At 44.4% G+C, this 25081-nt stretch overlaps 1 protein-coding gene across 24 annotated transcripts in view; it reads left to right on the plus strand.

The window, feature by feature from the left end:
- The window catches only part of CELF4 (CUGBP Elav-like family member 4), a 713233-nt gene that overhangs the window by 613440 nt on the left and 74712 nt on the right, over positions 1 to 25081 (plus strand). For all 24 annotated transcript variants that reach the window (XR_012584950.1, XR_012584952.1, XR_012584953.1 and 21 more), the window contains exons 5-6: positions 761 to 840; positions 16876 to 17019. Coding sequence is in view for 17 of the 24 variants with exons in the window: in XM_074570524.1 (XP_074426625.1) it covers positions 761 to 840; positions 16876 to 17019 (224 nt within the window). In the remaining 7 variants the exon portion in view is untranslated. The remainder of the gene's footprint in view (positions 1 to 760; positions 841 to 16875; positions 17020 to 25081) is intronic.

Here is a 25081-nt window from a genome sequence, read left to right on the forward strand (position 1 = left end):
GGCCAGAGAAGCACTGCCTACATTTCTCTAATGTCCAGAGAAGAACACCTGTACAGGCAGTGGCTCTGTAGCTATGAAAGACCAAGATTTAAATTTTGGTGATGTTAAGATGTCAGTCATCACACGCGGATCTCTTCCACTACTGCTTCTTCATCAGAAGCTCTCTCATGCTTTGTCAGACTAAAGCTGCTTGGAGTCAAGACACGCTCTGAGCAGTCTGTCATGGAGCTCTACCAGACAGTGATAGGATAAGGTACCTTGTGGATTTGGAGTAATCTGAATGCTTTCTGTACAGCTGTCCTGTAGTTGCCTGTAACAAGTACATGCAGCTTTCTGATAACTGTTACGCAACTCTCTTTACTCTTTCTCATAACACCAGAGGGAGGAGCATTCATCATTAAGTCCAATACAAATAAAAGGAAATTCGTTTTCACACTATAAACAGTAAAGCTGTGCAGCACTCTGCCATGAGAAACTGTGGAGGTCAAAACATAAGCGTCTTCAAAACATACTTGCTAAGATTGGGTCTGTCAAAGCCCGTTATAAGCAGTGTGGGGATTCTGCATGCAGCTTTGTCCTAAGAGGTCCTCAGGCTGCTGATGACTGGAGTTTGGGAAGGAATAATCAGAAGCATGTTTGCTTGTTATACTTTCTTCACAAGCACCCTTATTGGTCAGTTCTGAGGACAGGATACTCAGCTAGATGGACTTTCGTGGTAGCCATGCAACCTTTCTTATCTTTCTTCTTTTTCCTCTTCCAGGGTGTGCATTTGTGAAATACTCTTCTCATGCAGAGGCCCAAGCAGCCATCAATGCCTTGCATGGCAGCCAGACAATGCCGGTGAGTAGCCCTGTAACACGCGCAAGTGAGGATCAGTCCAGCCTTTGCTGCCCTGTGGCTTGATTGAGGAGGAGGGATGATTTATCTATGCTCTGCAACTCATCTTCCAGGAAGGATGGACAACAGCTCAGGCATGCTGGGCCTTGGGTGTGCTTAGCTCATCAGGATGACACTGCCATTTCACACGGGCACAGAACGCCAAGGGGTGCTGTGTTCTGTCACCTGCAGTTTTAATGACATGGAAAAAAGACATATGGTTCACAGACGCCAAAAACATTGGGTCATACTCACCATGAGTGTAACCTTTCAAGTTTCAGAAGGATTAATCTAGTAGGAACTTCTGTCTAAGGGCTTCTTTGGTTTCCTTACACAAAAAGTCCCTGCCTCTAGGTGAAGGATAAAGAACTTTTTGCCAGCACTCAGCAGAGAGCAGCATGTTCACGTGATAGCACTAGAAGGTAGAGACAAATCACACAGTGATGGGCATTGTTCACTACCAGTACAAAAGTGCTTACTTAGGCATAAATGTGGTGCCCTACATCCAACTTTTGAAAGACAGTCAGACCAACTACTGAATCTTCTACAAAACATTTGAGGGCTCATTCCGTTTGGACAAATATCTAGTAATATGGGGTTTTGAGCCTCATAGTTCAGGGAAGCAGAAACGGAAATGTATTTTCTATGCAAAATTATATTTGTACACCATCACACAGGCACAGAGGAATGTAAGGCGTTCCACTGTCACCAAGGAAAGACGATCTGGTCCAACATGTTTTGGTTTATTATAATAGTACGTTATTTTTGTTACTAATTATTCACAGTGTAAATCATGAAAGGCTAAGAAGCATGCTGACAACTTGGAAAGGATACAGGAAAGCTCAATAAAGGATATTTAAGAATGTAAAGTCTTCCTTTCAGTAAGAGACTCTAATGTAAATTCATTAATTTATCCAAATAAGTTTAAAGTCGGCTTGGCAGATTGTCTCTAGGTCTTTGCAGAGACGAAAATGGAAAATTCTTTAGAGGGGAAAAGGTTTCTAAAAGTAGCAAATCATCAAGATCTCATTTTTTGGAACCCCATCTTTCACAAATCAGGTTAAAAATAGTACATGTTTACCAGTGACGTTATTGAAAAAAATCTCCTTACAGATGGGGGTCTCAATTATTTTAAGTATTACAATACTTCTAGGAGTCTCTTCCTAAAAGATTCCTTCTAAGAAAACCAGATGCTGGGCTTGATGCTGACATCCAATAGTAAAATATTATGGGCACTTTTCCTGAGACAGGTCAAAGAGGTACTTTTAATTACTTTCTTTCAAACCTTGATGCGAAGTGGTAATATGTGTAAACTGAATGGCAGGAATTGCCATTCCACAGGGTGTGGTAGCACAAAAAGGTGTCATAAAAAGTCCGTTCCTGTCCCACAAAGCTTGCAAACTCAGGTGACAGAGGTGAGAGGAAGATGGGAGAGACAAAACCCAAGAAGAATTGAAGATTTTATCTGGATCTAGTGTACCCAAATTATCCTTGTCCTTCCTATTTTCAGCACACTTTCAATAAGAAAAGATGCTCATCTCTTGACCACATGGGAGCAAATTTCAGTTCCATCCTGCTGACATCAGCTGAACTTAAGATGTGCAAAACAATGAAGAATTTGGACATTTCAATCAGTCAGGTTTTTATGGGACCATTTTTTCTGTTGATTTGTTTGTCTCAAATACCTGTTCTAGAAATGTTCTTGAAACAGCATCTAAAAAGCATCACAATTTAGCCCTTACTAGATGCATGTCCTAGATTCACAATTAAGTTTCTGTGGTCTGATGAGTTTCCATGAAATGGATGAACATCAGCAGCAGTCCATGTACTTACTCTTGGTTCACAGGAAAAGCAAGTAGAAAATTATAAATTTCACCCTCTTCATTATAAGCCAAGTTATGTTGCGATGCCTTGTATCTCCCATACAAGCAGGCACACGGGCAGTTACCATGGCTCAGCAGACTAGTGAGGATGTGTCGAGTGACTCCCACTTGGGGGAGTCAAGACATGGGACACACGCTGTTTTTCCCACAGGGCCTCAAAATGCTTGAGGCGCGTTGCATGCGATGGGCCAAATCCTGCGAGCGATCTCTGTTCCCATTCTCATTCTCATGGTGCGTCAGGGAGCGTAGCTTCTTTCAGGGCTTGGATGTTCACAGCGAAATGCAGCCACCTGGTGGTGAGATGGCGATGTAGCCCTCGTCCTTGGAAAGGAGGCGTGCATTGCTGCCATCTTCCTTCAGACCCCCCCCTCCCATTTCTCTCACCATTAGGACCGGCCTCATTTGTCCGGCTGCGATGCCAGCTCAAAGTTGTTCCTGTGGTTCAGCCAATTTAAACGTCTCTTGCCTTGTCCTCGTGTACTACCAACGGGGCATCCATCATCATTCTTGTCAGGTCTCGAGCCGTTCGTTCCTGCGGCAGGCTCCTGTTTCTCCACAGCTGTCAGGATTATTGCTCTACTGTGACTTCCTGTTCACACAACATATGTTGCCTAATAGTTTCGAAAGGCAACTTTCTTTTATGAAAGTTTTTTTCCTTTTTTTTTTTAATTTTTTTATTAACCTTTCCTTGGACAGGTGCCTGACCGCCGTCCGTCACAAGACCACTTCTCTATGCAAGGCACTTGTTTCTCCTAAGGTCTACAACTTTCCAATTTTCACACAATCAATTGCTTTGAGAAATAACTTTCCCAAAATCCCTTACTTTTGAGCAGGCCGAAAGTGCCTTCTAGCTGCCAAGAGAGTTTTTTTGGCTCTTTTAAAATCATATTTCTTATCAACTCATCAGCTTTACCATTGTGAGTTACTTGACCTCCATGTCCTCCTTTATGAGGGATCATAATTTTCATCTATTTATAACAATTATATGCCCTGTACCTTCTGCTTTCGTTACCCTGTCCACTCCTGCGTCTCTTCCCCATCCATATGGGCACATAAACAAGTCTCTTCTCTCAATTCTCTTCTCTTCTTCATCCAAGCCTTGTCCCTAGCAGCCTTATCCACCAACACAAATTCAGCTGCTATTTCTATAGTGACAGCTTGCAGATCTCACTTCTCTACTGTGGGACTGACTCCTGTATAAACTAAAATCTTGGCCTGTCTTTCCAGCATCTCCTAGTGGATGTCTAGCTGTCAGATCAAGCTCAATATGTATAAAACAGAGCTCTTGAACTTCTCCTCCCGAATCCTGTCTCCTCTATCCTCCGCCTCCATTCCCAATCACTGTGGACATTATCATCGTGCCCGTCAATCATGCTCCTACCTAGGCGTCATCTTCAGCTTGGTTTTCTCCTTCTCTCTGTTTCTCCGTCTCCGGGCCAAATGTCAAAGGGTAGTTCTGCACAACACATCTAACACATTTAAGGTACGGCCTTGTCCATCCACCCACATGGAATAAACTCTCCTACACACTTCATCACGCGTACCTAAATCGCAGCAGCTTTTATCCTACCCAGAAAGTACACAGGGTTAAAAACTACGCTACTGTTGCATCTTTTTCACTGCCTCACCCACTGTGGCACCTCAGAATTTCTTTTGTTATGAATTAGTTCCTGGAAGGGGTAAAACAGTACTGTTTTCTACATTTTCTTCATAAAGATGAGAAGAAGTGAAGAGTGTGATTCATTTCATTTAGCTTTAACAGTCTAAAAGTTTGTAATCTATTTTAAATACCGTCTAGGATTCCTGGAGAAAGGAAAGAAAGAGAGAGATATTTCTATAGATTTGTGCATTCTCCTCTTTATCTGTCTGTGCTATGATGGGCTAAATCACCTTCTGGACATCCTGTCCTTTTCATTAATTATAATGGAGATCTCCATAACGGCCTTAGACTGAATACCTGAGGTGAGACTCGTCTCACCTAATTTGAGACATCCAGAAGCTAAGGAGCTATGTCTGAGGTTGCCATTTAAGTGTTTGTCATCTAAGCTTCTATTGTAACTGATAGAGAGAAACAGATACCTCTGGAGAAATTTTATTTTACAGAAATAGACTTTGAAACCTGTCAAACTAAAACCCAAATATAAGTGTGTTTTTTAACTAATTTTAGGTGTCAGATTCCGATGGTCTCCCAGTTCCAAAATAGTGATTCTTCACCTGAAGTGCAACTTAGAATGGAAAAAGACCCATACTGCTTAAAAACAAAAGCTAAAAACACTTGCTTCCTGCAGATGTCTCAGAGTCCACAATTGCCTTAGCTCACCAGTGATAGACCCTTGCCACCCCAAAATCCTTCTGCTGCACTTGTCGCTGCCATGGTAATCTTGCTGGAGATAAAGATATAGGGTGACTCTATACCAGATAATACTAGCCACCTACAAGTCAGGTATTAAAGCTCTTCACTTGGCCTCTTGTCTGATGGTGATTCCTCCCACATAGCTCAGACAAGCAGTCTAAGATTGCCTGACTGAGCCGTGGCGCCATCTGTCTCCCCACTGAGCGTACAAGGAGCTGCCCTGACCATGCGGCTTAGAGTGGACACCTGACTTCATAACCAATGCAAGGGGAGCTGAGTCCTGCTCTGGGTGTTTGCTGCCCAATTAAAGCAATTTGGGATTCAGAAATCAGGCGTCCTGCATGAGTCCTCTGACTCCTGATCTGTTGCGTGTACTGTGAACTTGCCTAACACGCTAGTTGTCAGCACTATGTTCATCGTATATTTAATGAAATTTAAGACCATTAAGACCTCCAGAAACCTGTAAGGTGGCTTCCCCCACCACACAAGTCAGGTCCTCTTTTGTTTTACTGTAGAAGTCTGCATCAGCTTCATGAAACCACAGCATTTCTCCTGCATCCAGGCGATAGCATCCCAAGTCTGTCTACGCCTGGCTGAACATCTTCCGTGAAAATTACTTTTCGGATGGAATCCTTGGTTTTGTGAAAAGAAAGGAAAATGTGAGACTTGGATACAGGCACTGAACAGATGTCTGCCTTACAGAGAAAGATTCAACTTAGTTGAACTTCAAAAAATAAAAAAGTACTGCAGCCCAAAACTTTGTTAACTTGGGGGCTTTCATTTCAACATTTTTCTGTGCATCTCTTAACAACACAAATGACAAAAACAACTTCAAATCTCTGCTCAGGAACCACCTGTGTCAAATTATGCAATTATTGCTCAGTGTTGTTAGGTGACAGACCAATTAGATCTCTAATTGTTGTATTTAATATTTTTTTATTAATCAAGAACATATGAATGACACAACACCTTGAAGAAGATTGACTTTCAGCCTCCACCAACCATGTTCTTTAGAAGTCCACTCAAGGCACAAAAATTCCCATCCAAACATCATTAATAGTCAGATGAAGGGATTCTCTTCTTGCCTTATGCAATATACTATCTACCTTAATATACTGTAAGAGATTTTTGCCATTAATTAAGCTGGAGGAATTTTTCATCTCTTTAGTTTACTAAGTGAGAGTGACTTAAATGTGAGATTACCAAAAATTGCCCCAGGAAGCAAACGTCATTTTCAGTTCATCATGTTCAGTGGCCCTCTCTCAAACTCTTGGCAGACAGGGCACCAGTTCCCATCTTGCTAGCTTTGGATGCTCAGGCACCCCATCAAATAAACCAACCCCAGCTCACTTTTATGACTGCTATTATTATTGCTGTGCATTCCTACGGTGCAGTTACGACTTTGCAAAGCGCTGTGAAGTTGCCTTCAGACACAGTCCCATTACAGAAACTGGCCGAGCAGCTGTTCTCACCCCCTGTCAACACAGCAAAGGAATATTTAGGTGAATTAGGGATGGAAGGGAAAGCAGCGAGAGTCTGCAGAAGGAGCTCCGAGCAGGTGGAGGAAAGAAGGAAAATGGGCCTTTGTGGGCATGATGAAGTTGTCGCCCGGGCTCCTCGCTTGCAGAGCGGCGGGGAAGCGTCTGTTATTATGCGTGCACGCTGGCACCAAAGCGCTGAGTCGGCAGAAACTCCCTGAGAGGAGCAGCGTGGTGGCTCCGGTGAGTGGGGGGCCACAATGCCGTAGATCAGCTGAGGTATTTTTAACAATTATTTTGATATAAACAGCTCTGAACTTGAGGAGCTCCATGTAAATGGGAAGCAGTGGGGCTTGTAATTAGATTTGTGTACACTTTCATAAATTGCTGGGAAACATCAAAGCCGTGATAGAAGGCTGTGGTGCACTTTATTTCCTTCTTCTGTTCTTCTGTTAATTGAATGGTTGATGTGTGGATAGGAAGTGTTGGCTTCACGGAGTACTATTTACAGACCCGCTGACAGCTGCACTGTGAAAATTAACAGGAACAGAGCAGCCTCTGTCACAGCTCTTCCCATGAGGGACTTGCTTCAAATTGGATCATTTCTTTCATAGGAGAAACTTTCCTCGTCTCTCCTCCCTTCTTCGCAAATACGCGCACACATCCAGCTGCACACTCCCTTCTTCCCTCAGGCTCATGGCAGCCTTTAGCGCTCAGAAGGAGGGTTTGTCATTTCCACAAAGTTGGGGGAGTTTGACTCCAGTTCAAAACTTGTAGCGTATTCCACTTCCAGCAAGACACATCTTCAGGAAGTCAACCAAATCTGTGAGCCGGGTGTGTGGAGCCGCATCTTTGTGTTTGCAGGTCTCGTGTCAACAGGAACATGTTCTTCACCCTCTTAGAAACTCTAGCAGATTTTCTCTTAGACTACTACTGTTGGATATGTGGTTATTGTTGAACTAACATGCAACTGCTGGGTGCTAAGCATCACACAAACCTCTTACAGGAAAGTTCCCACACTCGGCAGCTTACCAACTAAAGGCCAGGGTTGACCTGTCTGAATTTCATGAAAGTGTTGGTCAAAGTATAAAACTTTGGGGTCATCTGTAATCTTATCATCTACACTTCTCTTAGAGTTGATGGAGAGAGACTAGCCCCTCAGAGAGACATCTGTCTGTCTTAAGTAATTGATGGTTTAGAATACATGCTCAAAATGGCTGCAATTAGGCCATCCGAATGTCCCTCTAAGGGGCAAGACACAAGATATAAGAACAAGAAGCAACAATACAATGTCTCGGAATTAACTGGTCTTATACACAATTAATCAGTATATTTCACCAGTTCATAGACAAAGTAACAGTAATTCTTGTTCCCAGTCCCAGTAGAGAAGTAATAACCAGTGAATACTTGAGCATCTAAATCTTAATATTTACCTAAACCTTTAACACATAGAATTAAGAAGGTCAAATTTGAAACGATCAGTCGACCACCTCATTTCCCATTGGGGGTCTTCAAAATATCCAGGTAACATAAAACAGAACCTCAGACAAACCCGTAATGCAAATAGATAACAATTAAACAGACCATGATTCAGAGTATCAATTAACCAACAAAATTTACTCTCATTTAGATTCCAGCATGGGCTCAAGTCCTCAGTTAATAAAAGCCGTCTTGTGAAAGTCAGTAGAGAGATAGAGAGTCGCTGACCCCCTCAGGCTGTCAGGGTAAATAGGAAATGGGAAAGTCATTAGACTTTAGTTTTACATCAACACAGAAATATAAAGCAGGGTGTTTCAAAGGTTGATAGGAGTCCAGCATCTAAGTGCCCTTCTTGCCTCACAGTTGAATTTGCCCTAAAGTTACTTGCCCAAAGTCACAAAGTCTAGGACAAAGTGGGGTATCATCAATGCAAGTCCATATGCTCAAATTAATGCAGGAGACTGAGGCCTCCTTTTACACTGTTGATGTTGGAGAAGCTGATAGAAGAGGACAGAGATGCCAACTCAGACCAATTTTTTTTCTCTTCACTGTTGATCTTCTGCTCTTTAAAGAACATGCCCTCAATGCCATGTCTTTGTGTAACACACAGACTAGCTTGCTTAACTCAGGGCAAGACACAGCACACACATTCCTTCTATTTAAAAATAATAATACAATAGGAACCCATTTGTAATTCACCAGCAGTAAACCTGGCCCTCCTTCCAATAATGAATGATTTTTCTGAATATGCTACCCAGACACCATTTATAAAGTCATGTGTTGTCCTTTGGGATGAAAGAAGCAGTGGATGTGTAATACCTAGATGATAATTTGCAGTTATTTCTTCCATCAAAATCCAATGGCTCTTGATAGTTCAGCCTCACTTTCCTTTGAGGAGGGGGTTCTGGCTGGAGGGCGGATAAGGTTCATGGACCATCCCAACCCACTGCTGCAACCAAGACAGCTGATTCTACAACCTTTGGGCCAGCATTTTCCCACTGTTACCATAATTTCCCTTAATTTTTTCTATAAAAAGCAAAATCATGTTCCCTGCCTCCCCCTTGTTCCATAAATGAACTGATAAATCACATGTTTCTGTGTCCCAGAACAGAAATCCAGTCAGCCCAGCTGCTTTACAGGGGGTATGAATGATGCTGGCACCAAAGGTGGCCTTTACTTCTCTAGTCACGTCTCCCTGCCCAGGCAGGCATCTGGCAGGACAATGAAGAGACCCACAGGATGTGGCAGACTTCATTTGCCATCTTCCCCAGGCTTCTTTGCTCCCTCTGAACAGCAGCATTCATTGCCTCCAAATGGGATAAGAGGGATAACTACTCATGAGCTGTACGGCCTCACTCTAGACAAAAGGATTTAATTGGTACCATAACATCTCTTTACAGGTGCAGGGGGAGTTGGGAACCAAACCAACAGCCATGGATTTAGCCAGGGGAAAGCAGGAGTGGGACCATGCCACCACTGAGTGTTGCCCAAGTCCTGGCACTGGCAGCAGCCCCTGTAAGGCTTGCTACAGTCAACATTTGCCTCATCTGGATGAGATTAGGACCTGAAGGGGCTAAAATAATTCATAAATGCTAACCTTTCTGGGATATCAGAGACATTGACAAGCCTCCAGTCCGGGAGGCATAAAATGCTCCCTGCCTGGCAGGGGTGTTCCCAGCCTGGGGGCTGGAGGGAGTTCCACCAGGCACCATCAACCTCCTCCAATAAAGATGTGCTCTTCCTACCACGGAGAGGAATGAAGTTGTCAGTATTAGGTCTTTACCTCCCTGCTTGCTTTGGGGGTGTTTCTTTCTTCCCCCTTCTTCCCTTCCTCTTTCTTTTGCTCCAAACTTCATTTACATCAGTGGGAGCTTCCCTTTGATTTAAGTGGGCTCTGAATAAAGGTTAAATCACTGGATGCTTCTGCTTGTTTCCCTGCCAAGTCCCGCTCAGGTCCCACTCCCTCCTCAGTCCCACTGGATTGATAACACACATTCTTGTAAGGAGAACAGAAAGACCTTAGTAATTGGTAGATTGCTATCCCTATCCAAAACATAGCCAGCGTTAAGTGGTTCAGTAGCTATTACCCAAATGTGTTTTGCGAAGATCAAAATGAATTTTTAAAGGGCAAAGATGTATTTAGACCAAAACTATAACTTTCAGATAAGACCCTCAATTGAAGCCCGCACAAATGCAAAGCATCCTACCAAACACCAATGACTTTGCCTCGGATGTTCCCTGGCAAGTAAAGTCAGGTAGGGGAATGTGCTTGACTTCCCATCCCAAAGGTCTGCGTGGTACTCACAGGAATAGCGGTTGTCAGGTGTCACACACCAGTAAGGAGACACATTTCAGTCTCGGTGGAGTGGAATGCAGTAAGGGCAGACCCTTTGACATAAACCAACTTCTTGTTCCACCAAAACCAGCAGAGCTTCGCTGAGTTTACGCCGTATCACATCTTCGGTTGACCACCTGTTTCACCATGTTAAAGCATGGGCGATACCTCCCTGCAGGCAGAATTATTTATCAATCAATGACCCTGTGGTCTTACATTGCCTGGAGATATTTAGTTTAAATATTCTACAAAAATGCAAATACTTCTTACTATCCCAGTCAAGCAACACGCTTTACACCGTGATAGCCTTGAGTCGTACAGCATGACAGTGATCTGGGATGTTTAATCATGTGCAGCACGTTTGCAACTCGGTGCTGCTGAAATCTTCTTTTATGCCACATGCACAGTTGAAACGTATCTTCCCAGTTTGCCAGCCCTTCCTCAACATCTGTTTCTTTCCAAGTCATTTTAGCCTGTTCACATCCTCATCCTGAACTGCCAAGGAAGAGTGGAGCTCATGTGAACGTAGTCACAAAGCATCAGGGGCTCCATACCTGGTTGTGATGCTGCCTTGCTGTGACAAAAGACAATTCACTTTATGGCTCTGGAATTATTCCACTTCTCTTATTTTCATCCTTGCCTATTTAGACTGAAGGACAGACCATTCAGTAACTAGCTTTCATGGGACTCTGTGGTGCAGCTACCAATAGCAATAAAAATTCATTAAAAAATTATGGCAAGTCAGCATATGTTGCTGTAAGAATATTTTCAGGGAAAGTATATTTTTAGTAAATACGGAACTAAATATACCTTATCTTCCAAACCATGTTACTCTTATTGGGAATGGGAAATCTGTAACATTTTCTTTTGAATTCTGGATTTTAAGTTTTTCTTCAAACAGACAAAAAAGAATTATTTATTGCTTTCATATTCCTAAATAGCAGGTTAGAATTTCCAGTCTACCAGTATAACAACATTTTCCACTTCATAATGCATTAAGGAAGGCAAATGATTCTGTGAGGACTTTTATCATCCATAGACTGAGCTAAAAAACGCAGAGCTGCTTGAAGAACTCTGCTTTGAAGTTTAGGTTGTTTGGATATCTGGCTTTGATTTGAGGGGCATACTAATAGCAGGGTTATACAGTGAAGTCTTTCTAATTAGAATTGGGTACAGTGCCACCAGGAGTCAATGACTCTGTTGCCCTGCGGAAAGCAATAACTTTAGCTCAGAGAGACACCTGCTAAGTGTTGTATGGGCGAGTAAAACCTAAATCAAGCTTCCACTCCAAATAAATTACAGCTCCGGAGACCTGTGAAGGGAAGTTCCTGCAGCAACTCTCTCTGCTTAGACATTGCATGAAGAATCTCCTCTACCGAGGGAGCAGCATTATCAAAGGGTCTGTCACTCCAGCCCTGGATGAATGCCTCCTTTCCCCGCTCCGTCTCTGTCACTCTCGTCTCAAGTGTGTCTAAACCAGCTCTCAGGACTGTGCAGTGGAAATCGCTCCTAGTGACTGCCATCCTACTCATCTTGCAGATGAGACATGAAATTGAAGCCCTGAGTACAGAATAACACGGCATATTTCACAAGAGGGTAGGGATGTTAGTCCTGGTCTTCTCGCCATCTTACAGCATGGGTAATTACATTTCTACCTAGCTAAAATTCCTTCTGCTCTACAGTTTTCATTGGACACGAGTTTCTTTCCTGCATGTCTAAAATCCCACGTTGGGGTCAAATCCCCACCGGCTAATTCAGCATCCCTATTTTCAGTAGAGCTACACATTTAAAGAAAAGCATTTAAAAAAAATCCACCTGGTTTTGCTTTCAAAGTTAGGAGGTATCATACCATTACCTGATCTGACAGACCCCAAAGCAAATAAATCCTCCTTTGGCTTTCAGGCCTTAATTTCAAGGATCCTTGCGTGGAAATACTACCCTGAATGGTTTGCGGAAGATAAGCATTCTCCCTGCTCCACATTGCAGTTGCAAAGGGAGTGCTAAGGCAAAACTTCCAACACGAGCAATCCTATTCGCATGGTGACGTTGAGAAAGGTGGTCTGGTTGCACAAATGAGAAGTATACAGTAGCACCTATTCATTTAAGTATCTTGGATGGTATGCATGGCTGACATTTTTGGAAGGTGCTTAATAGGATCTGCACATTCAGATCTCTTACAGTCAAGAGCATTAGTCACTGGAACTTTAATGTAACAAGCCTTTTTTTAAATATCTTTGTCCCAGAACTTCTGACTGGCTCCCTATGAGCCAACCAAGATGTAAAAGTCCACCTGTATGAGAGTAATACCCTTGCAGTAAAGTACTTAGCTGGATGCTTACCTCCAATGGGACATTCACTAAGCTTAAAGTGAAACACGATGTAATGGCTTTGGCAAACTAGGTCCAAATTCACCACATTTTCAAGAAAAAGATGTCTAACTGTCTGTAGAGATCGGTAAACTACTGAGTTAGAGGAGACTTATAAGGTTGAAAGGAAAAGAAAATTCAGGCATATATTCTGCAAGGAAACATCTTCACAAAACTTTTCCTACAAATGTTGTTCTAGGGAGAAGCAGCTTTTCCTGATGCCGTGCAGTATTATTTGGTCTTCTGAAAAGCTTTTGCTTAATTTGTGTGTACACTCCATTTGGAAGGCCATAACTAATGGGAAAAAATCCCGACAACCAGTCAAAAAATTTCTTTTCCTTCGCCTTTAAATGAAATATCAATGAATGGATATTTTATTTTTAGTTGAATATGAAATTTCACAAGTGACCTGTCAAGCTCCTGTTTTCAAGAATGACTTTATTTCACACGTCAAGACAGGCTGGGAAATTAGTTTTTCCCACAGAGGACTCTGATTAGGGATTACAAAGTGAGTGTGGCACAGGGTGATTTTTCCTCCATCTTTTCCCTCGCCCCGCCAGCCTAGAGAGCATCTGACTCTGCTGACTAAGGGGAGCAATTCATTATCACACAGGAAGCAAGATAGTCAAGTAGACTTGCTGGCCCAAGAGAGAATAGGGAAAGCATAATAATACTTAGCCCTTATATTATTCTTTTCATCAGTGGATATCAAAGCACTTGAAAAAGGAGGTTGATTTGATGGGAAAGGAGATAAATGCCAATTCCAAGCAGCCTATTGCAGAGGCACCAGCAGGAATGCTCACTTTCATGATACTACCTTTCAACTGTGGATCTGCAAGGTAGAGAAATAAACAGGTCCTTCCCTCGCTAAAAATGCAAAATTAACACAGAGATCTCAAAGTACATTTCAAACATTATTGACTTACCCACTGTAACTCTCCTGGGGGCTGGAGAAATATAAGGTCCAGTCCAACAGCCGGCAAGAGAGAGAGAGATTATGTATTACTAATAAATGACCGAGCAGACAGGACCTATTGCCTTTGTCAGCAGACAACAGCTGATTTACACCACGGTTTAACTGCTTGCGGAAGCAATAAATAGTCCAGATGAAGGGCTCTGCAGCTTTTACCCCATGGAAAAGCTGGCCCATTTTAGGGAATGTCTAGTGTTATCCAGTGGATTAGTGGGAGTCACTGGAGTAGAAAGCAGTCTTGTGGTGTTGTAGATGAACAGCACTGTTTGGCTCTGCTAAAAATTCTGCACTGGTTGACCTGATAGAGTTTACTGCCTGATTTCCTTTAGGCCATGTGAAAGGGCTGCACGTGAGGAACCACATACAGAAAGCATCAACCCCAAGGCCAACCTTCAATTCAAGAGCAACGCAGCATCTCTACTACCTACCTATCTTTAACTGCTTACATGCGCATCTTGTTCCAGAGCACTCTTAAAAAGCCTTCCTTTTTCTCCTCTTTCTTTGTAGCGTGTGCTCTAACTTGCTTCTATTTGCCAATGGCCTTTTTGACCTGCGTATATGATAGTGATGTTCAAAGAGGCCTGAAGTCCTGCTGTGACAGGCAACCTAGAAAAACATCTCACAAGAGGCAGTCTTAGAGCCCATTGGGTCAAACGGCTGCTGTGCAGTCACTACCACTCACATCAGGAGGGAAGAACACTCCAGGGGCAAGAATTCATGTGGAGGTTACCCAAGTTTTCATGATGCCATCTATGATAATAGCTTGGTTTTCAACACTGTGAGTCATCAGCAATTTCCTGAGGCAGTTCTCTGGCCCTAGGACTTCCAGGGCAAATAGAGACAGAAAGAAAGAGGGAAGGAAGAAGACACCAACTTATTTACACTTCTCTGTCCAGCTAACTAGAGAAGGTCACATCTTCAAAACCCATTTGTAGAGATGAATACTCATTCACCTCATTCAGTTTCAAAATGCTCCACGCTGCATTGTGCCCACCGTGCTGCTGCAGCCTCTGCTCTGCAAACCACGACAGCAGCTCTGAACAGCCCAATCTGCTCTGGACCAGTGCCTCTCCCCAATACAGCTGCAAATAGGTTTAAATCATTAGATTCAGGTTACCAAACAGTCTCTTGGATCAGGGTTAATTAAATGAGTGTTGAAATCTAATTAAGGACTGGTCCAGGTGATAATTAGCAGGAAATGTATGCATTAAAATATTCATTTGTCGATGAGCTGCAATTAAGAGTGTGATTTGGGGAAGGATCAATAACTACACCATGTGATTTAAAAAAATGAAAAGTCGCCCAGCCTTGAGCGGAAATGCAGGGGGATTTTGTCTATTTTTTTTTTTCTCCCCCTCAACCTTCCTTTCTGTTTTGCTCTCATAATGAGTTCTGAAGACTGCTCTCCACCCTTGAATAGAACATTCATCCCTTTGTTTTCCTGAAGCACTCCTTTCACCCCCTTGCTCTTCACCACATTGTTTGAGTGGGTTATAGATTTATTAGAGAGAGACTAACAGGTCAAAAAGAAAGATTCTTTGCCAATGAAAATCACTTCCTCTCAGAGCAGGCTGCTAATCCAGGGAACATCGCTCATTGTGTGGCCTTAGAGTTTTGGGGTTTTTTTAAGCAAGTTAATTCTTCAAGTCTTTATTCATAACCAAGGATCCGGAGAAGCTATTGAATATGCATAGCTTGGATTTATATATATGTGCATCCATAGTTATGGTTTACTGTGCTGTTCCCAATTTGCAGCAGAGCAACTCTGCTTTCACCAAGATTATTTTTTTTCTGGTTGCAACTACATCGGGGTGCATGTAATCCAGTTAATAACACTCCCCTCTGTGTAATCCCAGCCAATCCCACCTCTGCTAGAAAAACAAGGGCCCTGCAACAGCCCAGCTGCTCTGGCACAGAGCTCGTCTTCCTCTGTGGCCGTGGCCAGTGGCTGAGCTGGCATTTTCCCCACTGACTGTATTTCCATCAGCGAATACCAGTGTGTCAAAAGGGAAGCGTACCCAGGGAGCGTGATGATTTCGGCTGCTCTTTGTCAGTCTCCTGACAGCTCACCTGCCCATCTCCCCGGGCTCGGTGGCAGCCTGGCTCCCAAGGCAACTGTCTGCCTGCTGTCGGGGATGCTGCTGCATCCCCCCTCCCTGCACCCCTCTTCCCCCTGGGAGACCACGCTGTGGGGAATCAACCAACCCATGAAGTTAGGACGTCCTTGGAGGCAGCCAAAAAAATATCAGTGCCTTGCTTCCCTGGCAGATCTATTCCTTCCCATCTCTGCCTCCTATCAGAAATTTAAGAATCTCAGTTACTGACCTTTCATCTGATTTTGGGGAGGAGAGGGATTTCTTTCATCCCCAAAGGCTCTACATTTTTCACAGACTTCTGCAGCCAGTTCTGCACCAGTGTTGACTGCAGACATAAGCCAAACACTGTAAAACTCACCCAGAAAATTGCAATATTAAATGTTCATGGAGAGGAAACTCGGGTCCCTCAGGTACTGTTTTTGCTCCCCTAATTTAACAGTGCTGAAGAGATGCTGCTTGGTGATGAGATGTACACCCTGCCCAGCATACTGAATCCTGTATCCAAGGCTGGACAAGGATTTCTCACTGGACATGGGGGTTACAAGAAACAGCAGTGTGAAAGGGTAATCCAGCTCAAGCGTTCTGGCATGGACAGAGCTAACACATTCCATCAAAATAAATCAGTTCACAAATCCCACCACAGTCATCCAACAAAAGCTTCTACATTTTGCTGCACTGAGTCCAGATCTTTGTCCTCTGATGAGGACAACCTACTGGGCCAGAAGATTTTCTATATGTTGAAACAATAAGGCAACAGAGAGAATCATTAATGACAGCCTAGAAGTTTGAATTTTGGAGGAAACTAGGAACTGGGATGCTGGCCTCAGTTGTTCACCCGCAAGGGTCCTTTCCTTCCTTCCTGATGCTCTCAGCCTCTTGCAAAGGTCCAACTCAAAAGGCCTGAGAGGTTACGTTGGAAAAATCAACATCAGGTGGATCCCACACCACCAAATCTGTGTTAGTTGTATGGATTGCATGAACCAGCGTGCAGCTGGCTAATTCACTTGTGTGTCTTCTTTTGTCTCATGTCCTGCAGGGAGCCTCTTCTAGCCTGGTGGTGAAGTTTGCTGATACAGATAAGGAGCGTACAATGAGACGCATGCAGCAAATGGCAGGACAAATGGGCATGTTCAACCCCATGGCCATCCAGTTTGGAGCGTATGGCGCCTATGCACAGGCAGTAAGTATATATACTGGCTCTACTCATGTTCACGGGAACAGGGGTCACACCTAGAATGGCACAAAGCACATACGCGCAGAACAACAGAGGAGGAACAACTGATTTCTCCATTAAACTGGTTAAACGATGGGAGCAAACTGAGCCACACCATCTGGGACAGGAGAGGACATCTCCTTCAGAGGTGCAATATCTGCTTCTAGCAGTAACCAAACCGTGGTCATGTGTGTATCCATGCAAGACATTTCCTATGGGGTCTAAGCCATTGCTGTGAAATCCAAACACAGCTAGCATTAGAGTTTTGGATAAAATAGGCCTTGAATTCAGCTCATGTTAATTCTCTGTCCCTTGTCAGTATCACTGGGTGCTATAAAATGTTTGTGAAGGCACAAATACCTTTCCAGTCCTCTGCTAGAGACCACACAGACTGGGTTGAACGGGGTAGATGGCTCTCTGCTCCATTTGGCCAGGCCCCTGCTGCCCCATGCATCACCAGGGGTGTCTTTGGGGTGGTCACTGGATAAAATGGCAGCTTTTAACAGGAATGCTTTTAGATTCACGGAAGCACGCTCGATAATACTAAAATGGTCGAGCAGACATATGCAGATGTACAATCCCGGCTCCCCAAAACAGTATGATTTAAGTACACTGGGAAAACACATCTGCTATGTAAAGCAGTGTTGCACTGTCTAATTTCAGTTATCCTACTTACATATCTAACGCAGACCCTGGGCCCCTGAGAAAATGTGACTGTGCAGGGAGCTGGGCTCCTGACAAAGCCCTGAAATGGATGCCTCTGGCATAACTACCTTTCCTTAGGCTACAGTTAACAAGGACCTGCAAGACAAGATCAGGTTCAGGTTACTCAGTCTCTGCCAGATACTTCAGAGGGAGGTAGAGGTGATCCCTGCAGCAGGCAGGGACAATACTGCCAGGTGACTTTGGCTGCCTTCTCTGGAGCAGATGAAACAGGAGTATTTGCAGGCAGTGACAGTGCATTGAGGTGCTTCATCCCTTTGGTGGTAAAATGTGGCCCTCTTGCACTCTGTGCTGGATTTGCGTGCAGGAGGGAAGTACCATTAATCACATTTTCCAGAGTAACGTCATCTGAATGAGAGAGACCAAATGACTTGCCCTGAGTAATACAGGGCCAACTCAGAATCACATTCCAGTGTGCCCGTACTGCCTCCAGCACACTGACCGCAAGGCTGTTCTTTCTTCCCTGCCTATTTCCTTCTCATACATAGACAACACGGACTCCCCATCACATCCACGTGAGTTTTTTTTTTAACTTGAGGGCCTAGAAATTTCTGTCCTCCACCGAGCATCATATGCTTCACTGGACACTTGGTACAACACAACCTGCCCTTTACATGAGCCATGTAAAGTCAATATGTACCCCCTGGTGCTATTCTGAATTTTTTAATTCTCTTTCCACTAGACAAATTCCCTTTTGCCTTCCATTTTTCCCTATTCATTTTTATTCCCAATCAAAGAGAATCTTTGCCTCGTCCTTTGCTCCCCTCCTCACACAACAGAAGACCTGTCCCCTCCCCAGCCTGGCTGTGTTTAGCTGTCGTCCCGGCTGGGGAAGGCTGCAGGAAGGGGAAGAGACAGTAAATCACAACTGAGCCCAGGCCAGTGGCCAGCAGCCTGGCAGGGGGATGTAACATCTGTGACCCATGTACCAGAGGAACTAACAGGAGGCAACCCGTGGGCAGCTGGGGACAAACATCTGCAGAGGTTTTCAGGCAGGAGAATGTGGCTCTGGAGTCATGCTACAGGCATTGATCAGGCAGCTGGAGAGGTGGTAAAGACACCACTTGCCTGATGCTTTGGACTGAAAACTCTTCTTGCATCATTTCTAATCTAGAGTAATTCTAATTGCCATGATAATAGAGTCATCCCAGGTTTATACTGACGCAAAAGAGGATGAGGTCTGTACTTTTACATCACAGAAGTTCCCTCCGCCTATTTCTCACCAGCTTATACAGAACATTGTGACAGTAGGTGCTTGAGTGAGGATTTATCTCTGAAGAAAGAGTGAAAACAATTCCTGGGTCTGCTGCCGCTCCACTTGAAACTAATGAATATTTTTCCTATTGATTTCTGAGAAAGCAGAATTGGACCCATCCTCTTTTTTTTCCTGGTAAATATGCTAATAAGGGGGAAAGAATAAGTTTCACATCTTGACCCATTGGATATGACAGGCTGGTGACACCAATTACCCTGGGGACTTCAGAGCTGTCTAAACGATGGGATCACATTTCCATGTGGCGCCTGCACACCCAGAGTGTGCTCAGATGCTGTCTCTCAATCAGCCTCCCTATCTGTGTCTCTTCCTATCTGCTTCATCTCACAGTCTCACACAAAAGGGAAGGAAGGGAGCGCCGAGGCTCTGTGACGTTCCCTCGGTCCCGATTAATCCACCTTGGAGTGCTGGCTCTCAGATATCAGGGTGATTGGCACCTCGCAAATGCCAGCGGGAGATGGAGAGATCGATAGCGGGGAGAGGGAAAGGGGGAGCAGTTTTACTCAGCCCGAACTGAAGTTGAAGAGCTAAGGCAAGTCAAGAGGAGGGAAGGTGAAACAGTGAAAACGCAAGAGTAGTTACAGCTGATGCCACTGCCACCAGCAACTCGTGTGACCTTGGGTGAATTGTTTGACCCCCTGGTCTCATTTGCCAATGTATAAATAAAGCTGATGATCAGACTTATTTATTTTCCCTTCTCCCTCAGGGACACATCTGTCTCTGGTGCTTTCTCTCCATGGGTTTTCACGCAGGGGTATGATGATAACACAAGTTTAAGAGCTGCCTCGGTGCCTAGTAGTAAGGCCAGGACTAGCATGAGACACTATGCTCTGATTCATACTCATAATCTGTCCTCCCATCTATCCCACTGCAGTCCTGACTGATGTCTCCATATAAGAGTTCCCAAGCTATCCCATGACAGCTGGTTAATCAATAGTTTCTAATGGTTCGTCCCCGTGGAGGAGGTTGCCAAGGCCCCTAGGCAGCCGTTTCTTGCTGAATCTCCCCTAAAGAGGCAGCACGCACATCACTGGGGCTGCATTACCTCTGGCAAAAAGGTGTCCATGCATCAAGGTGGACAGTGCAGCTGAAACCCACACGATGCAGCTGTTTGAGAGATTAGCGGGCAGCCGTGGATTTGCAAACCCAGCAGCACCCCCGAGGAGAGGCGACGAGGGTCTCAGTCCATCAGTGTTTGACTGATAGCTGTTAGTGTTGCCACCAGGGCTGCTTTGGGCCCCAGCTCCTCTCTAAGTCACCTCCTTTGGAGCCCAGCAAATGGCCATGTCACAGTTCACTCCCTGTTGCCGCTGCTGCCAACCCACTCAACCTCAGCTTAAGCAACTTTAACCTTGATAACAGTGGCAGCCTCTCTCAGCTAAGAAACTAGTCCCTGGATTCAGCAGCCATATGGCCTCAGATACAGACATAAAAAAAAAAATCAGGAAGCAAAAGGGTTTCTCCTCTGTGTGTGGTTTTTGCCTCCCGTCCTCATGTGCCACCTGCAAGCAGACCAGACAAAGCTTGGCACTAACACTGTGTGCTGTTCCAGTGACACAGAAAGTCACATCAGACCTACCTCACCTCTTCTGTATGCAGCTCAAGGCAAGTCAGGTTTCATCCCTAAAGCTCCCAGTGCCCCTATACTAATTTGTTTCAGGTTTTTTGGGTTGTTTCAGCTTTTTTTTTCTTTCCATCGATAATTTCCCATACTCATTTAGCTTCTCCTTTTAGGACGCAATTATTTATTGTAGTTCACACAGCCATTAGCCCTTTTTGTGGTCAGGCTACTGTGGATCTACATCAGCTGGGTATTGATAGTTGTTTCTGCAGTCTCAGTTAAGGCCAGCTTGAGGTATAGATCTGACCTCAGCCTGGAGAGAAGGAGACTGATGCGGGGTGGCACCACCTTTGATTTGCTGCCAGTGGAGAACGAACCTGCAAGCACACGCTCCAGCTCAGAGCAGCACAGCCTTAGTCCCTGGTAAGAGATGGGGTGGCCAAGTCCAAAATCATGAGCAGTAAAAACTCAACCAGACCATGAATGGTGGTAGCATAGCCCTGGCCCAAATTAGCAACAGTGGCAGAAGTTCCCGCAGGTCTTCTTTCTATGAAGAAAGTGGCAAATAGTGGCTGTCTCATGTCACTGCTGCCCCACCGTGCACAAAAGGAAATGCGCACAGACCAAATAGGGTTGGGAAGTTGGGAAAATGCAGAAGAGCAAAGCAAGAACAAAGGAAGGAGCCTTGGAAAGTGACAGATACTGTATAAATTATTTAATTTTTAAATTATTTAAAATAAGATCAAAGTCATAAATCAAGTTTGCATAAAAAATAGGGTGGGAGTGTTAGCCACGGTCTCCTGGCCAAATTCCAGCCATGGGACTGATTGCATCCTGCAGCAGGGGACAGGCATAGAGTTAGTGAATAAAAACAGACAGAGGGGGACAGGGGCAACATAGGCACCAGTAACATTTGCTCTCCGGCCTGGAGCAAGTCCTTCCCCAACAGTAAACCCCAGCCCCCTTCACTCTGAAAAAATACAAATGTCTGCAGCTCCTGAACTGCAGGCAAAAACTGCAACAAATGTGGGAACATCCAGCACTGCGTAGCATTCAGTCATCGTCATAAGTGGTCACCTTGGGAAGTCAGGGCAGCAGTGACTACCGCGCTGACCATAAAGCCGAGGTACCACCCCCCGCCTCCCTGTCCCAGCTCCTGTGGAGATGAAAGGATATTTCTGCTAAATGATCTGAGGTGGTGCTGAAGGGAAGAATCGGTTCTTCCAATATTTATTCAATTCGTACTGTGAAATTATTTTGGAAAGATACTTTAAAAAATTCAGCTAGCCCTCTGAAATCAGGGAAAATTTACTGAATATAGACTATCTTTTGCATATAATAGTTATTATATTTAAATGACGAAAATGGGACAGTATATTTGGTAAATACTACCTGTTATGCAAAGCACTTGTTCTGATCTGTTCCAGAGGAGTAAGCTATTTTGAAGCCATAATGTTTTCTAGCAGGGCTAATACCATATTTCTGATCATCACCTCCCTGATAATTCAGAAATAACGAACACTTAGATTTGGGCTCTATATGCATATGGTTTTTTAGGTTCTGTGGCTTTTTTCCACAGTTCTCAAGAAGTTAAAGATCCAAACTGTTGTGCGTCAGACTTTTGAAAGACACTAAAATACATGAATCCAGGTGTTGTAGATTTGTTTAGGTTTTTTTAAATCTTAATTAAATTTAAATTTTATTTTCAAAGCAGGAATTTCTGTTTCCAAGAAGACATTAGAAAATGTATGAAGGACCATTCTGATTTTTTTGCAGAATATCTTCTGTTTGAAGGCTTGGGAGATATTTTTGGGTTGATTTCCCAATGGCCAGTTACGTAAAACAGACGTGAATTGGTCAGTTCTGTGATTTTACCAAATATGAGTCCTCTTACAGCTTGGTTGATCACTTTACTTACCTCTTTCCATCACAGGGATACCATGAGGATTAATTAGCTAAGTGTTTGTATAGATCATTAGAGGTGGGAAGCGTGGGATGCTGCTATTACTTTTATTATTATTATTACTGAGTGAAGAATATGAAAAGTCAAACAAAACGTCATGTGGCTCAGAGACAAGGATAGAAAATAACACTGAAAAAAAAAAAGAAGGTCATCAGGTTGTTCAGAGTAAGCTTTCTCGAAGGGCAATGATCATTTCAAAAAGACAGCATCAGAAATAGTCCTTCTCTCTTCTCTTTCCCTTCTTCAGTTTCACATGTATTTCTTTGGGGGTGGAGGAAGGCAGGCTGTAGCATCCTTGTCCTATCACTAGCAGGAAGTTTTGGCCTTGAGTAAGTCAATTCATCTCTCATGCCATTCCTTCAGTAAGAAAAGGATAATATTTCCTGCCGTTGAGTGCAGTTGCATGACCCTGCTGTCTAACAGTCACTTGATGCCAGAGGAGGCCACCCTATTCCCAACCACATTTCTGGCCACATGTCCTCACCCCACACCACTAGACTGACAGTGACCACACAGGGAACCACTTTTGGTAGGAAAACTGGGAGCAAGTGCTGTGGTTTTGTGCTGTGTGGTCAACATTCTGCTGGTGTTGCTACGGAGCTGGTGCTCAGCAGCATCAGGTGTGCATCTGTCCTGCTACAAAGGTAGTGGCAAGACATGGAGAGGGAGAGGTACATCAGCAAGCTCTGACATCAGCTTTGACACAACTGTGCTGCAAAACTGCATCCTTTGCTGTTTTTTTATCTTAATCTCCCATGCCAGGATAGGATGGATAAGCCTGTGGAGGTGCCTATTCATCCATTGGTAATAGAGCTGGCTATACTTGAGGTAGGAAAAGGGTGTGTGAGTTGTAACCTCCCATCTCTGTTGATCAGCCATCACTACCACCCTTCCCCATACTTTGGATGGCCTTACCAGGGCCTCTCCAACTGCCCCATTGGGTGTCAAGCCATGGGATGGGGTCTGCAGGTTCACAGCTCTTGAGGTGCTGCCCATGGGCATGAACCAGTTTAGTAGCATCTCCTGGTCTCCTCAGAAGATAAATATTTGAGCAATACTGATGACCAAATTGGAGGAAAGAGGGAACGAGTCTATAAAATTGGACGGGAAAAAGCTCTAAATGCTGAGGCAAAGGTCACGCCAAGGAAGTAGGAGAAGCAGAAGGGAATACGTCCTTTCAGCTGAGGAAGGGAAAGGCTCCTCTCCGTCCCCTTGGATCAGTCTGAGATAATAAGGCTGCTGCCTTTCTGATTAGTGCTCTGTGGCCCCAACCCAGGCAGGGAAAATCTGCATTTCAAATGGCATATTTTAAAGTACACAATACCCAGGGGCCCTGCTGCTATTGATTTGCCTCTGGTGGGGTCACTGCCTCACTTTCTACAGCTTTATTAACTGGGACCATACACTGGGCCTCTTTCAAAGTGAAAGGAGAGTGGATGGGACATTCGTCTTCAGGGGGAGCTGGGGAAGGAGTGGGGTTACTTTTATTTGAGCTCGCTTGGAATGCCCCAGAGGTTTTACAAGGGAGACTGGTGACCTTTACAGGACTTGCCCTTCTTTTGTAAATTTCCCTGGAGCCACCCTGGGGGGAAGGAGGTAGGTCTATACCGTCAGCTTCTTTCAAGGTGACCGAGTTTCCGTCCTCCCACCCCTGCAATGCCGCTGCACTGAGACAGGCTGTGGCCATCAGCAGCTGGGAAGGACCCCCCTCCCCTTCCCCTTTAGCACTTACCCCTGAGCACCTCCAACCAGAGATGGAAGGGCATCAATGGGGAATGTAACAGCAGAAGGGTGGCAGGAGTATTGCGAAGGGCTGTGGTGTTCAGATGTGTCTGAGACATGGTTGGGGTCCTCTCTCTAGCCAAGGAAGAAAAGCCAGTTACCTGGCGTATATGGCTGTGTTCAGGTATGGGGTCCTATATTCCTTCCAGCTCTGGAGGAGACCCTGGTTTACCCCGTGGGCTGGCTCTGAAGGCTGCAGCAAGGTGTACATGTCATGAGGTACAGGGGTCCAGCTCATTTCACCATGCCAGGGGGGTTTCCAGGTCTCCAGGGCATCTTGGGTATCCTCAGAGCACCGAGCATAACAGAAATGGGGTGGCTGCTCCCTGCGGGATGCCCACTGCAGCAGAAGCAACCAAATCTAGTTTCCCAAGTCACAGGCTAAGGCTTTATTTTTATTGCATTAGCTTTTTAACCCTAAGCTAAATTTAACTTCTTTGCTTCTCATGCTCCTAATTGTGTCTCTGTGGGAGTACAGCCAGTTTTAAACAGCTATTTCACCGAAGCCCACCAGGCTTTGTGTTGCAGACCCTGCACCTTCAGCACTAATCAGCAGATTAGGATCATCTTGTTCTTCTCATAAGGAGACAGAAAATACCTTCTTTCTGAAGGTCTGTGGCAAAAATGCATGAGTGACATACACTGCAAAAAGGAGCATGCATGTAGGCAAGGTATGTTCTACAAACGTGCATCTTCAAGTGAAAATTTATAAGTTCTCTGAGTACAC

This window comes from Larus michahellis, chromosome Z, assembly GCF_964199755.1.
Source record: "Larus michahellis chromosome Z, bLarMic1.1, whole genome shotgun sequence".
Taxonomy (NCBI): domain Eukaryota; kingdom Metazoa; phylum Chordata; class Aves; order Charadriiformes; family Laridae; genus Larus; species Larus michahellis.